This window comes from Amyelois transitella, chromosome 29 (genome assembly GCF_032362555.1).
Source record: "Amyelois transitella isolate CPQ chromosome 29, ilAmyTran1.1, whole genome shotgun sequence".
Classification (NCBI taxonomy): Eukaryota; Metazoa; Arthropoda; class Insecta; order Lepidoptera; family Pyralidae; genus Amyelois; species Amyelois transitella.
Window position 1 is genome coordinate 5,165,447 of NC_083532.1, and position 14,427 is coordinate 5,179,873.

The 14,427-nt window shown below is 31.7% G+C and overlaps 1 protein-coding gene across 1 annotated transcript; it reads right to left on the reverse strand.

Annotated features, from left to right (window-relative positions):
* Positions 1 to 7,442: 7,442 nt before the first annotated feature.
* On the reverse strand, positions 7,443 to 14,147 carry LOC106131762 (uncharacterized). The gene is made up of 6 exons (XM_013330957.2): positions 13,744 to 14,147; positions 11,504 to 11,624; positions 10,747 to 10,884; positions 9,426 to 10,241; positions 9,004 to 9,167; positions 7,443 to 8,509 (listed from the first exon to the last, which is right to left on the reverse strand). Exons 1-6 carry the CDS (start codon positions 13,889 to 13,891, stop codon positions 8,466 to 8,468), a joined length of 1,431 nt encoding a protein of 476 aa, XP_013186411.2. The 5' UTR covers positions 13,892 to 14,147; the 3' UTR covers positions 7,443 to 8,465.
* Positions 14,148 to 14,427: the final 280 nt, after the last annotated feature.

Genomic DNA, 14,427 nt, shown 5'->3' on the forward strand with positions numbered 1-14,427 from the left:
CGACTGACCCAACCAGGCTACAACCCTAGTGGATTTAATTAATTACATTCTTCGTCCAACGTAGCAACGTAGTTTAGTAATGGTTAGTTCTCAAAACATAAAAAAATATCAATCAAAATATATTAAAAAATATAGATATCACTGTTTACAATGATTTTCACGGATTTAACTAATAAATCGTAACAAAAATAGTGTTGTGAGAACTGATCATATATTTTTTTTCATCTTAGGCGAAATTTTATCATATTCAGCATTTTTGCTCTAAAATACTTCGACGATTACATTATTATAGTGCAAAGGTTTTCCAAATAGCGTTTAGCATGTACATTGCTCAGACACTGCGAGGTTGGCGTCCATATTGGTTGTCATAAATTTTAATGGCATAATTTCAAAGTATTTTTGACATAATCATCATTACGCATAACGATGAAAATTCTAATAGATGATTATGGAAAAATCTTTAAATTATGGCATATATATTTTTTTTTAATTTATGATATCTAATATGGATCCTTGAGAAGACGCAACTCCGCTTGGTCCAATTTTGACCATAATGCTCATAATGCACTTTGATTACAGCGTGTGGCACTTTCTAGATAATTGTAAGAAAATGGTTTGAACTAGCGTGTACTGCCGATAAAGTAACGATGGAATATTAACTTAAGAATAGAAGTTAGGTGCCTACAAAGACGCACGGTTGTATTTATAAATTCCCTTTAGTGTAGGGACTCGAGAGAATTTCGTTTTGTTACACAGAAAGTCCTATAAAATATAACAAAGGAATGCAAAAAATAAGTGTTGAACTATTGATTTTTACAGACATGAGAAAGCTATCATTGATCAAAATTATTCGTTTATATAAATATCGTGCAGTTATTATATAATTTCATATAAATTTAACAAGTACGTACCTATAACAAAGTTTAATAGATATTAAACCACATATGTATAAAAACACATATTTCGTTTTTAAAAATATGATAAAATATTCATTAAGTCAAAATCAACAAAAGTCAGCCATATAAGTATAAAAACCTAATATTTGTGTTTTTTTAATCACCTTTTAATTTTAAAAAAAAATCTTTTATAAATTGAGATTACTAGAAAAATATCCAGTGCTGAAGAATCCAAAGTTAAAATGGGCATATAAAAATATTTTTTCTATTATTTTATATATTAATTAGTATTGGGTATTATTAATGTGTGTGACGTTAGACAGTCCCATTTTATTTTTTTTATTTTTTGTTAATAATTTTATATATTTTTTTTATGGGCAAGTATTGATTTTTTCAAATAACAAAGTGTGGTGTGGATTACGGGTGAATAGATTAAGAATAGAGAAACTAAAAGCTAGCATTTAGGAGCATAACGAGACCTCGTTAATATAAGATAGCGTATTAAATAAATTTATGAAAATAAACACCAAAATTTTTAATCGTTAATATATAATAATATTTTATTGTTAAGTTTTCAGCTTAGAGTTTGATATACAGTTAGATAGGATACTGTGTTATACTATATAATGTCTTGACAAAAGGTATAAAAATAGTTTTTTTTATAAAAAAGGATACAAGGTTTCGGTTATTGACCTCAAAATAAGTTTATTTAAATTGTAATGTATACCTAAAGGCTATCATGGTATAAAAACAATTGTGTTCAACAAAAAATATTAATTCATTCAGATTGATGTCAACAATTTTTTGTTCTGAGTCTGCTAAAATAGTCGTGGTTTTTCCTAATAGTCTGCATTTGACAATTTTAATAATAACCCGTCAATGAGACACCGGGATTCATCCATCATTTATTTTATTTATTTTTATTTAAATATTTATAAAATTAAAATAACCGACATATCTTGCGTTACTTTGAGAGTGACAAACAACGTTTAGCCCAAACCTAATAGGGCGTAGGAAGTTGAAATTTGATTTATGACCCTACGCCCAAGGGGACTACACTAAGTGAGAACTTCCTGAAATCCCATGGGAATGAACAGATATTCCGTTTCTTTTCGATAATAACAAGATACACAATTCAAAATGATAATTGAAATGTCAAAAGTGACATAATATAGTATAACAATATCATTAGATACAATATGTTTGAAATAGTTAGGAGAGCGGTCGCAACAAAGACTGTTAAATACATACATAGCTTAAGGATAAACTAATTAAAAAAAAAAATAACAAACAAAAGTGTGTAGTTGTACTGAGATTAAAAAAATACAAACAAGTGATAGTAGCAAGTTAAATAAATTTCTCAAAGCTAATTTCGTATTTCAAAAAATATTTTATCTTATTGTTAATTTAATTGTGGATTTTATTTTATTTTTATGACTTTTAATTTCCTTCTTCTGGAGTTAATAAAACGAGGGAAACGTAATGTGTTTTTTACAAAATTGGATTTATAATAAGTTCATTACAATGCTATCTCTACTACAAAAAAAAAAACTACAAATAATCACTTTCCTCTACCTATATTATAATAGATAACCAAAGCATTGCCTTTTTAGCAAAATATAGTCTAGTTATAATGCAAACGACCAAGTCACAGTTTATAATTAGTAAGCGGTTAGGTATTAAATTGATGTATTTATTTTAACTGCTTTAAGATTTAATCATATAAAATAATATAATTTAAAAAAAATCTACTACAAAAGTCCTAAATGTTTAAAGTTTCGCGAAATATATTTATTTTCCCATTATTTTAACGTTTTACCTACAGTCTTTGTTGTCCACTGCCGTTTTCCTACTAAGAGTAATCAAAGTAGTTCCTCAAAGATTAAAAAAAAAAAATATATATTCGACACTTCCAGTTTTCAACTCAACATTCAATCGTTAAAAATATATTTTTCTGCTATTTGTAAATAACGTACCTGCATACAACGGTAATAAATGCAACACGCGCAGGGAAACCCTAATATTACATTCTGTGTCGGAGAAAAAAATATTTAACGTCAACATTTTATGTAAACACCGCTTTATGCATTATAATAATTCATCAATGCATTAAAAAAAATTATGACGATTTTAAACATCGACAACAGTTTTTTATTCGTTAAATTTCAAACAAAAGAGAAAAACAAAATTAAGAAATAAGCTTAACAAAGTAGCGGATAAAAATATTTTGTAACCTCACCGATTATTGAGTTGATTCCAGGAATAGAATATAAGAAATTAAGTCGCGGGCAATATTAGGTATAATTAAAATATATTCTCCATTATTGACACCGAATAAGGATTTTACTGATTTTTATATTTAATAATACTTATCGCAAATACATTGTATTTTTGTTTTTGTAATAAGTATTTTTAATAAATTCATATAAAAAAGTCTGGCATTATTAAGGGGCTGCAATTTCTAGTTGAATGTTATTATTATATATTATTAATTATATAATTTATTTCAAATATTATTTCGAACTTATTTTTTTTAAACACAACTTTTTCAACAATGTATTTATTTTGCCAGATTAAAAATATGAATGTAAATTATTGTTATAATTCTTATAACAAACACAAACTATGAATTGTATCCCCTCAAATTTCGTTTCTCACAGTGCTTGCGCATAGCACTGAAGCCGAGCCATGCGTCTATTTCGTAATTAATAAAAGTAAATAATATATAGCGATACGAAGTGCAAAGCATATAGGTTATATGTAAAATAAAGAATAAAAATATATAATATCATGTTAGATTATAATCTTCCTATATTGTTATTAATTATTTAGTATTTATGACATTATTCTTTACATAAATCCGCCAGAAATTATAATGGCTATTTTATTTATAGAAATTTAATTGAGCTGTTTTTAAAATTCGCTGTAGTTCAATTCATCTCTGTATACAAAGCAATAAAAATATATATATTTAATGTTATGTAATTTCTGGCTATAAATTCACTGAGATGACGCGATCATTGCATGCATTTACGAAATATAATCGAACATAAGTTATATTGTACGGAAAGATATTTATTCCTTATTACGAACACTAACACACACACAAAGTGTAATATTAACAAAGCCTTATTTTAGACATTTTAACTATTTTGCAAATTAAATCAATAAAGGTTTAAAATTGGTGGAAACGTGCAGATAAGAACACACAACTGAATGTAGCCATGATCCAATTAATAGGTTCCCCTGTAAGAATAATCGTAGATCAGTCGGAAATCGCTCTCTGTAATGACTTCTAAATCATGGTGAAATAATTGCCTGTGTGCACTTACTAACGTTGACAAAACCGTATCTTACCTCTCTTTCTTTTCGGCTACCTTCAGAGAGAGACAGAAACTGAAGGTGAAACGTATAATTTGTCAAAGTCCAAATTTGTATTTGTGTAAGTGTATCGTAAAAACGAAAGTTATGGCATGTCACCGCACTGTAGTGGGCTTCCCACCTTGCCAAGAACACCTTTGGTAATTTGAGATAGCTGTAACTGTCTGTCTTGTTTACTTGGCTCGGTAGCATCTACTTAGTAGCATTCATTGTCGCGTGGTTACTAGGGAAAATGTTAGGTTTACGCGCGCAATTAATGTTAACTAATTGATTTGTAAACTATGGTTAAGTTACAGTAATGTTTCGAAGGAAATTTGATAGGATAAAATCTTGTGTTAGCAAAAAAAAAAAACAATCTTAAAAATTTTTACAACAAAAAAATCTCATAGTCACAGCTAACTCAGAGGCGTATTGTATTTAGTAATTTTACAATAAAAAGAACGCTCTTGTAAAGATATAAATAATAAAGTTTTACCTTCGCTTTAATTTAGAACTAAATAATAAGAATGCAATGTAGTGTTGGAATATATTTTTTGTATAATTTCCGAATTTTTGAATTAAAAAATATATTTCAACACGCAACTTTCAAGATAATAATAAAATATTTCTTCACCTATCTTATACTGCATATCACGCGTTATATTTAGATAAATAATAGTTTTCCTGACGGTTATTTAGTAATTTAGATATATATTTTGACATATCTGCGACCTTATAGGCCTTTGACTGGCTTTTCGACGATTTAGTGCAAGTTATATGGCGTTAAATATAAATTATAAATATGAACAACGAGTATGAATAAATAAGAAAATTACAAATGTAACATAAGAAATGTGGATTATAGTTTAAACGTCTGCAAACATTATTATATCGATAATATGTATGCAATAAACAATTTTGAACAGTCATTAAATATAACTCTATACCGAAATCCACCATTTCGCCTCGGCACAATCGTGAAAATCCAGTCACATTCAGTGCACTCAAATTATGAGCAGCGCATGTATTTTATTAACTAACATTGGGTAAAACAAGTCAAATTATCAATTGTATTATTTAAATTATGAATTTATAGATATTATTTTTGTCCAATAATTAAGCTTACGTAAATTTCTTAAATAATTCGCACTATGTTCCTTGAAAAATAATACATTATTATTTTAAACATGCAGGAAACGTTAAAATATATATTTTTTTATTGTATTAAGGCTAGGTTTTACCCAAACTTTGAACGAAGTAATTGCACATTTGAGTTACCACTAACAAGCATCGCTTTGCGACTTACTATCCGTCGAGACTGCCCCCCTTTTTGTCTGAAAATCTCGAAAAGGGCAGTGGAAATAGTCTTATAAATAAAAATAAAATGTATAGTCAATTTATAATATTAATAAAATTTATTTCAGCTTTTGTTGTTTAAAATACAATTCGGCTTTCAAAATTATACATTTTTTCATAAAAAATACTAAATGATTTTAAATTTCGAAGTCCGACCTCGGAGTCAGACATTTATTTAATTTATTTATTGGAGAAAAAATACAACGACATAACAACCCAACTTTTTTTTTAATAATTGTTAAAATACTGTCGTGTTTACAAAAAAAAAATAACAAACTTTTTTTTTGTTAACACGACAGTCTTTTGATAAAAAGAGTTAGTTATTTAATAATCAAATGCTATTTTTAAAGCTCTTTTCAAGATGGAACACATCGTGGCCTGCTTGTTATTTTTCTCATGTTTTTCGTTGGTTGACCTTACGTTTGTTAAAAGATCTCTAACTCAGAAACAAAAGAAAAAATTACGAGTTTTTTTTTTGAGTATGAGGTTTTTATACATAAAATGTGTACTGATTATATTTTCAATTTGTATAAAATTAAATTGAACTATTAAAGGATTTTTCTCGTCACAATTTTAGAAAATATTTTTTTTTATTTACATTTTCTAAAACATTACGGGAAAATATGTTTTAATGGTTTAATTTTTACAAAATCAAAATATAATTAGAGCATATTTATGTAATTCATTGTAATTTAATATATTTATCATATTAAATATTAATTAAATCTAAACATCGTAAAGATTAATACTGTTAATATTGTATAATTATATAACTTGTTATAATTATAATTACTGAAATTTGTTTAATTTAAATTTATGTATAAAAATTGTTATTTTGCCATCCTCACATTTTCCATAGCTTCTAAACTCAAGAACCTATAACAAGCAAGTTTTGTCAAATATTGAAGTGCCATAATTATAGAAATATTGTTATAAAAAATGTTTTAATTTTACAAGTATCCTATATAAATATAAATATATACGGGACAAATGACACTGACTGAGTTAACCTCGAAGTAAGTTCGAGACTTGTGTTACGAGATACTAACTCAACGATACTATATTTTATAATGAATACTTATATAGATGAATATCCAAGACCCAGACCAATCAGAAAAAGTTATTTTCTCATCACGCCCTGGCCGGGATTCGAACCCGGGACCTCCGGTGTCACAGACAAGCGTACAACTGCTGCGCCACAGAGGCCGTCAACCGTATATGAAAACCGTGTGCCGAGGGTCACGGCACTTGGAACAGGACCACTCCCTCTTTCCCGTGAACGTCGTAAAAGGCGAATAAGGCTTATAGACTTGGGATCAGGCGATAGGAGGACTCCATCTCTTTCTCATGGATGTCGTAAAAGCCGTCTAAGGGATATGCTTATAAACTTGGGATTCTCTTTTTAGGCGATGGGCTAGCAACCTGTCACTATTTGAATCTCAATTCCATCACTAAACCAAACAGCTGAACGAAAAAGAAAAAAGAATCCCAAGTTTGTAAGCCTATCCCTTAGTCGCCTTTTACGACATCCCTGGGAAAAAGATGGAGTGGTCCTATTCTTTTTTGTATTGGTGCCGGGAACAACACGGCACTTCTTGGGTTCATATTCTGTAAAGTTGAACGTGTTTATGATTAACTAATACCTTAAATATGAAACGCGATTTACCAGACATCCTTCATAGATGGTTATGGTAGAGAATAAAAAATAAAACATATTTATGTCAAACATTTTTATATTTTCATTAAAAATACTTTAACAAATATATTTCAATTACTTACATAATACTTTTACAGCTTACAAATCATATTTAAAAATAAAAATCAGTCTTATTTAATCATTTTACGTTATTTTTGTTTAATATTGCCTTATTAATTTAAAATTTATATATTACCCGGCGTCTCTGCTCGCTTATCTGTTTAAAAAAAATACAAACTGGACAAATTACACAGACCGAATTAGCCTCGAAGTAAGTTCGAGACTTGTGTTACGAGATACTATATTTTGTAGTAAATACTTATATAGATAAACATTCCAAACCCAGGCCAATCAGAAAAAGTTCTTTTCTCATCATGCCCTGGCCGGGATTCGAACCCGGGCCCTCCGGCGTGCGCCGTGAGCGTGGCCTGTCACTTTTTCAAGACTGCTGGCTCTGTCTACCCCGCAAGGGATATAGACGTGATAATGAAATAAATGAATGAAGTGGCCAGTACAACAAAACGCCAATTTCACATGAAAAGGACCTAATATTTATTTATTACAAAAAGGCACACCTACAGTATACATGCATACAATAAATTATTTTTAAATATTTAATCTACATTTTTCACATACTTATTTGCAACAAATTTTTATTTTGCTCAATATTATTAGCGAAAAAATTTAGGGATGTCCCAAACTTCCCCGAAACCGCCGAGCTAGCATGAAGAGAATTATGAATGTGGACGAAGAGAAAGAAGTAGGCAGGCATCGTAGCAAGGTAAGATGAAGTCTCTGCCTACTCCTCCGGGAAAAAGGTGTTAGTGACGTCCCAAAATTCCCAAGAGAATTATTACAACTATAACGCGAGCGACGCTGCGGGAAAAAGTCATGAATTTATTACAATTAGGAATTAATAAAATTCGAGAATGTTTTTTTTACAGTTTAAAATAGTCAGTTGTCATTAATATTATATTATTATTACAGTCTCTCATGTTCTTACCTATGTTATGTATATACTTCTTGATATTTGAGAGGAAATAAAAATATTTGATTTGATTTGATTGATTGATTTGATATAGGACTGGTATTTTAAAACTATGCTTAGTGAGAGGTCAATTGACTTGAGAATATCTATACAAACTAAATCTTTAAAACTAAGTATTATCTGGAATGTCTTTAGTTTTCTCTTGAGGTATCCCTGTGAACAAAAAAAACAAAATATACATGTACATATTTTAAAAATCGTGCCGTGTGGTTCCCGGCACCTATACAAAAAAGAATACGACCACTAAATCTCGATATAGGGCTCCCGGGGGGTGAAATAGCGCGAGTGTGAAGCGTCACAAATTTTAATAATATACATACATACTTATGGTCACGTCTATATCCCTTGTGGGGTAGACAGAGCCGACAGTCTTGAACAGACTGGTAGGCCACGTTCAGCTGTTTGGCTTAATGATAGATTTGAGATTCAAATAGTGACAGGTTGCTAGCCCATCGCCTAATTAAAGAATCCTAAGCTTGAAAGCCCATCCCTTAATCGCTTTTTACGACATCCATGTCAAACAGATGAGTGGTCTCATTCCTATTTTTTTTTTCTACTATCCGCGCCGGCAACCACATGGCACATTCTATGCACATATATGTATAAGTAAGTGACGCTAAAAAAAAAAAAAATACAAAAACACATACACATTCCCGCCAATGTTGTTCCTACTCCGGCGGCGGAACATGTCCGCACATGTTCCATAAACTCGCTCTTGACAGCGGCCAACTCGGCCGCCAGCTGTTTGTTCGCCTCTCTGAGGCGCGCAATCTCCGCAACTTGCTGGTTCATTGTCTCCTTCAAACGGACTCTGGATAGATAGATAGATAGATAAACACGTTTATTCAGTTGCTACAGACACAAAATACAGAATTAAACACAACATTATAAAAAAAATTACAAACAAGCTTACAAACTTGGGATTCTTTTTTAGGCGATGGGCTAGCAACCTGTCACTAGTTGAATCTCAATTCTATCGTTAAGCCAAATAGCTGAACGTGGCCATTCAGTCTTTTCGAGATCACTGACTCTGTCCGCCCCGTCAAGGATAACAACGTCAAGTTCTCACCTGTATCTTCTGGAAGCGGCGACCCTCGAATTCAAGTGTTCCCTTGTCACTTTATTTCTGTCTTTCTTAACAACTGTCGCCGAAGACTCTCCACCCACGTCACTCTTGCAAACTCTTCTTTTAACAGTCTTACGTTCTTCAATAACGTTACCAATAACGTTACTAGTCAATGGCATAATTGGCATTTTATTCAAAGCGGGCAATATTGTTACCGGTATAAGCGTACCTATACTCTGTATGACTGGCAACGTCTGAGCCTTGCTGGTTATAACGCTCTTCAATTTCTCTTTGACATTTCTATCGACAGACTTCGGTTTCTCATCGACAGACTTCGGTTTCTCACCGTCAGACTTGGGTTTCTCATCGACAGATTTCATATTGATTTTCTTGCCGCCCGGCAATGTTATCGTCACCATGTATTCGTCTGTTTCGTTTTTAGATTTCATCAATTTCGTGTCATCATTACACAAATCGGATGTTAAACTTTCAACAACGTTGTCTATAGATTTCTGACTCATAATAGGCGGAACAGGTATATTAACATCTTTTGTTACCGAATCTGTATATGTTATTATATTATTATGACCACTTATACTACATTCAACGTTAACTAAATTATCTTTTCTAATTTTTATAACGTTGTTAGTGTAAATAGTTTCTGATATATCTTTGTCTATTTGTTTGGTGGTCTCGTCTGTGTGTTTGTCTGTGTCGTGTTTCTCGACTCGCCTACTTATTGTCGTTACTTGATTGGTCAGTTTTGATATAGTAGTCGTTTCGTATTCCTTTATGGCGCCTGACTCATCGCTTGACGACCTACGGAAGAATTCTTCAATAATTTAATAAAAATGTTATTAAAAAAATCTGTACATTGAATATATATTTATTAACACATAATAACAAAAATATATTTTTTATCTTTGTATGCACAAAGATGAAAAAAATGGATGAAGACAAATTCCATATTTTATAGTATTTTATTACAGTACGTGGGTGACCGAGCGGTGCTCAATGGACGTCAGAAAAATCATAAAAATTAATAAAATAAAAAACCCACCAAATTACCATTACTTGCGTATTTTAGTCAACTACCTTAATCATTCGATCACCGACATAAAATTCCTATATTATGTATATACAATATACATACATAAAATCACGCCTCTTTCCCGGAGGGGTAGGCAGAGACTACCTCTTTCCACTTGCCACGAACTCTGCATACTTCCTTCGCTTCATCCACATTCATAACTCTCTTAATGCAAGCTCGGTGGTTTCGGGTACTTTTGACCTGACCTTTTACCAAAACTAATTCTTAACTTACCTGCTAATAGTGATATTCCTCTGATTGTTGGAGGTAAACAGAGCCGAGTCCGCCTGGTCGATGGCCGGGAACACCATCTGCGGTGTGTGCAGGTCTTCTGTGCTCTGTGACGGGTGCTCCATGGACGAGAGGCCGTGTCTGAAAATAGAAACAATTCTATTTCTAAAATATCTCATAAAAAGTGCGGTTCCCTGCACCAATACAAAAAGAATAGGACCACTACATGTCTTTCCCATGGATGTCGTAAAAGGCGACTAAGTCATAGGCTTACAAACTTGGGATTCTTTTTGGGCGATGGGCTGGCAACCTGTCACTATTTGAGTCTCAATTCTATCATTAAGCCAAATAGCTGAATGTGGCCATTCAGTCTTTTCAAGACTGTTAGCTCTGTCTACCCCGCAAGGTACATAGACGTGACCATATGTATGTATGTTTGTATCTCATAAAATAAATAATAATCCCTTACTAATATTATATATGCGAAAGTCTGTCTGTCTGTTCCGCTTTCACAGCTAAACCGCTGGGGCAATTCAATTGATATTTGGTATAGTTAAAAACCCATGGTTTAACATAAGATTCTTTTTTCTCAAAAATCAACCCCTAAAATACTTTAAATGGTTGGTTCTGTCTACCCCGCAAGGGATATAGACATCATTGTATGTACGTAAGTATGCAAGCCCATCGCATTAAAGAAGAATCCCAAGTTTATTAGCCTTCCCCTCGACAGACTGAAAAATGAATGGGTTTGAACACTAACTTGGCGGTCTCCATAGCTCTCTTGAAGCCCTCCTCAAAGGGGTTATCATTGGGCAGGTCGAGGAAGAGACCAACTTCCTCGCAGTTCCTGATGAAACGCGTTGGGGTTGGTGTTTGATCGGCTGCAAAGGAAATTATACTCATAATAAATAATAAATTGCAATTTTACTCATAATATATAAATTGCAATTTTACTCATAATAAATTAATTGCGTTGCATATTGAGAGGAGTCAGAATTTAATACTCTGTAAAATAATTAGAAAAAATTAGGGGGTATAAAATTTTACCTTAATTTTAACTAGGTATTATCTATAAGTACTTATATTATAAAGCTGAAGAGTTTGTTTGTTTGAATGCGCTAATCTCAAGAACTACTGGTTCGAATTGAAAGATGCCTTTTGTGTTGAATAGACCATTTATCGAGGAAGGCTTTAGGCTATATAACATCACGCTGCAACTATAATGGGAAATGGAAAAAAAAATGGGGAAAATTATTCATCCTTGAGGGCTTCAATGATGCCCAAAATAACTATTCCACGCGGACGAAGTCGCGGGCATAGCTAGTTTTAAATAAATTATCAGATTCAAAAACAAGAAGTATGGGATTTCAGGAAATTTCGCGCGTATTTCGAACGACGAGTCGACAAAGTGAGTAATTTGATTATTTTTATCTTTTTAAAGTTGTGAGTACATATTTTGTTGATTTTATTTTATCCACATTTTTAATAAAGAGATGTATAATTTATTAATTTTCTAATTTATGTACCTAGATAACATTGAGAATGATAAACACAAGAAACAAAATTACAAAGGTTCTGCTTATTACAAAAGAAATTTCTTCCAGCAGACCCGAGATAGGAGACATGATGGAAAGGGTGACAGGCGTGTACTCCACTCACACAACTATTTATAGACATACATCTTTACATCTCCTAACACAGGCAATTCCTTACTTAAAAGCAGATCTCGGTCACAAAAATGTCTGGTCTAAGTTGGTACAGAAATAAAGAAATTATTATTAAATTATATCATTATTTTCGATACTGTTGGCTCTGTTTACCGCGTAGGGGATTAAGACGTAATTATATGAATGTATGTATGTGCTGTTATTACTGAATTAGAATTAATCAAGTAATCAAGTACATAAACAAATACATAAATAAAATTCATATGTAAATACCAAATAATAAACTTACATAAATTACCTATATAAATGTTTTAAGTTATGTTAAAGTACATTTTTAAATATGTCTGCAATGTAAAATTTTACCTATGTAACAAACATTGAAACTAAAATTAATAAAAGTTTTGCAATTAATGGTTATTAATACTACTTTTTATGAAAAAAAATGTGTAAAACAAAAAGTATATAATTTTAAAATCAATAAAATGTTCTAAGGATTTTAAATCAATTGTTGTTATAAATCTAATGGGTAACTTAATAATATGTCCTGGTAAAGGGTCAGGTCAAAAGTACTCGAAACCGCCGAGCTTGCATGAAGAGAGTTATGAATGTGGATGAAGCAAAGGAAGTATGCAGGGATCGTGGCAAGTGGAAAGAGGTAGTCTCTGCCTACCCCTCCAGGAAAGAGGCGTGATTTTATGTATGTATGTATGTAACTTAATAATACAACTCTAAGGAGCTGTCAGAATTAAAATAAATGGTTGGACATAGTATAACTCACAAACTTTTTTGTCCTGTAGAAAGTTTTTGAGTTGGACACATTAATGTTTGAGAATGCTGCCTTGTTTGTCTAAGTACAATTTTTTTTTAATTTTATGCCTGCTGTGTGGCTCTCAGCACCAATAAAAAAAAGAATAAGACCAGTCCATCTAGTTCCCATGGATGTCGTAAAAGGCGACTAAGGGATAGGCTTATAAACTTGGGATTCTTCTTTTAGGCAATGGGCTAGCAACCTGTCACTATTTTGAAAACTCCAAACAGCTAAAAGTGGCTTTTCAGTCTTTTCAAGACTGTTGGATCTGCCTACCCCGCAAGGGAGATGTGATTTTATGTATTATGTATGTTATGCCTACAGAATAAATAGAGCCAGAGAGCAGAGAATTGTTATTGTTTGTTGTTGTTGTTTGTTTATACATTTTTAGTTTTTAAGTTAAAAATTGATATCTTGTTTGTACAATATACCCCATTCTTTGGGCTGACTTGTATGAAGGAGGGTTCTGACATATCTTTAGTATTAATAAAAAATTTAAGGTAGGTATATACTAATTTATCTTACCCACAAATGCGGCTTTTTGTTCCATACCAAACTGTAACACCATGTCATGTTTTTTCATGTGTACATGTAAATGATCTTCATTGGTGAACGTCATACCGCAGTCGGGCATCGAACACGCGAACGGTTTCACAGGTTCTGCCATTTTCATTCGTTTTGTCCATAAAGAAACAGAAATATCGTAGTTGCAAGACGTGGTTGTGTGGGCAAGAAATAATTTACAACACTTTTAATATTTACACATAACTGCTAGTAAATATGTGCTGCTTTGGTTACTTTTTAATTCCATCTTTCATTGTATTAGCTAATCACAATCATACCAATTTATTATAACAAAATAAATAAGTAAACAAATTGAAAAAAAGTTCACGGATCACGACAGGCGATTTTCGATATTAATTCACTACACCATCAACAGAATTCAAGCAATGTCAAAGTCAATTTCAGATTGATAGAAGCCATTTGGTGTTGCCTTAATATGCATAGTAAACAATGTCAGTAGTTATTGTTTTAACCTACTTTAAATATCTACAAGTTAATTTGAATTAGGATGAAACTTGGATCTTTTTAGCGTACATGTTAATAAATACGATTTTGGATCAAACAATAGAATTATGCAGATTGCAGGCCTACCTCTGCCTAACCCCCCGGGGAAAATTAAATGTTAAATATGAATGTATTTACTTT

Excerpts from the sequence above, each read along its gene's own strand:
- LOC106131762 (XM_013330957.2), bottom strand. The coding sequence starts at position 13,891 with ATGAAAATGGCAGAACCTGTGAAACCGTTCGCGTGTTCGATGCCCGAC. Across the intron at positions 11,625-13,743 it reads ACAAAAAGCCGCATTTGTGG|CCGATCAAACACCAACCCCA; the intron begins GTAAGATAAATT and ends TTTCCTTTGCAG. Across the intron at positions 9,168-9,425 it reads GCCGCTTCCAGAAGATACAG|AGTCCGTTTGAAGGAGACAA; the intron begins GTGAGAACTTGA and ends CTATCTATCCAG.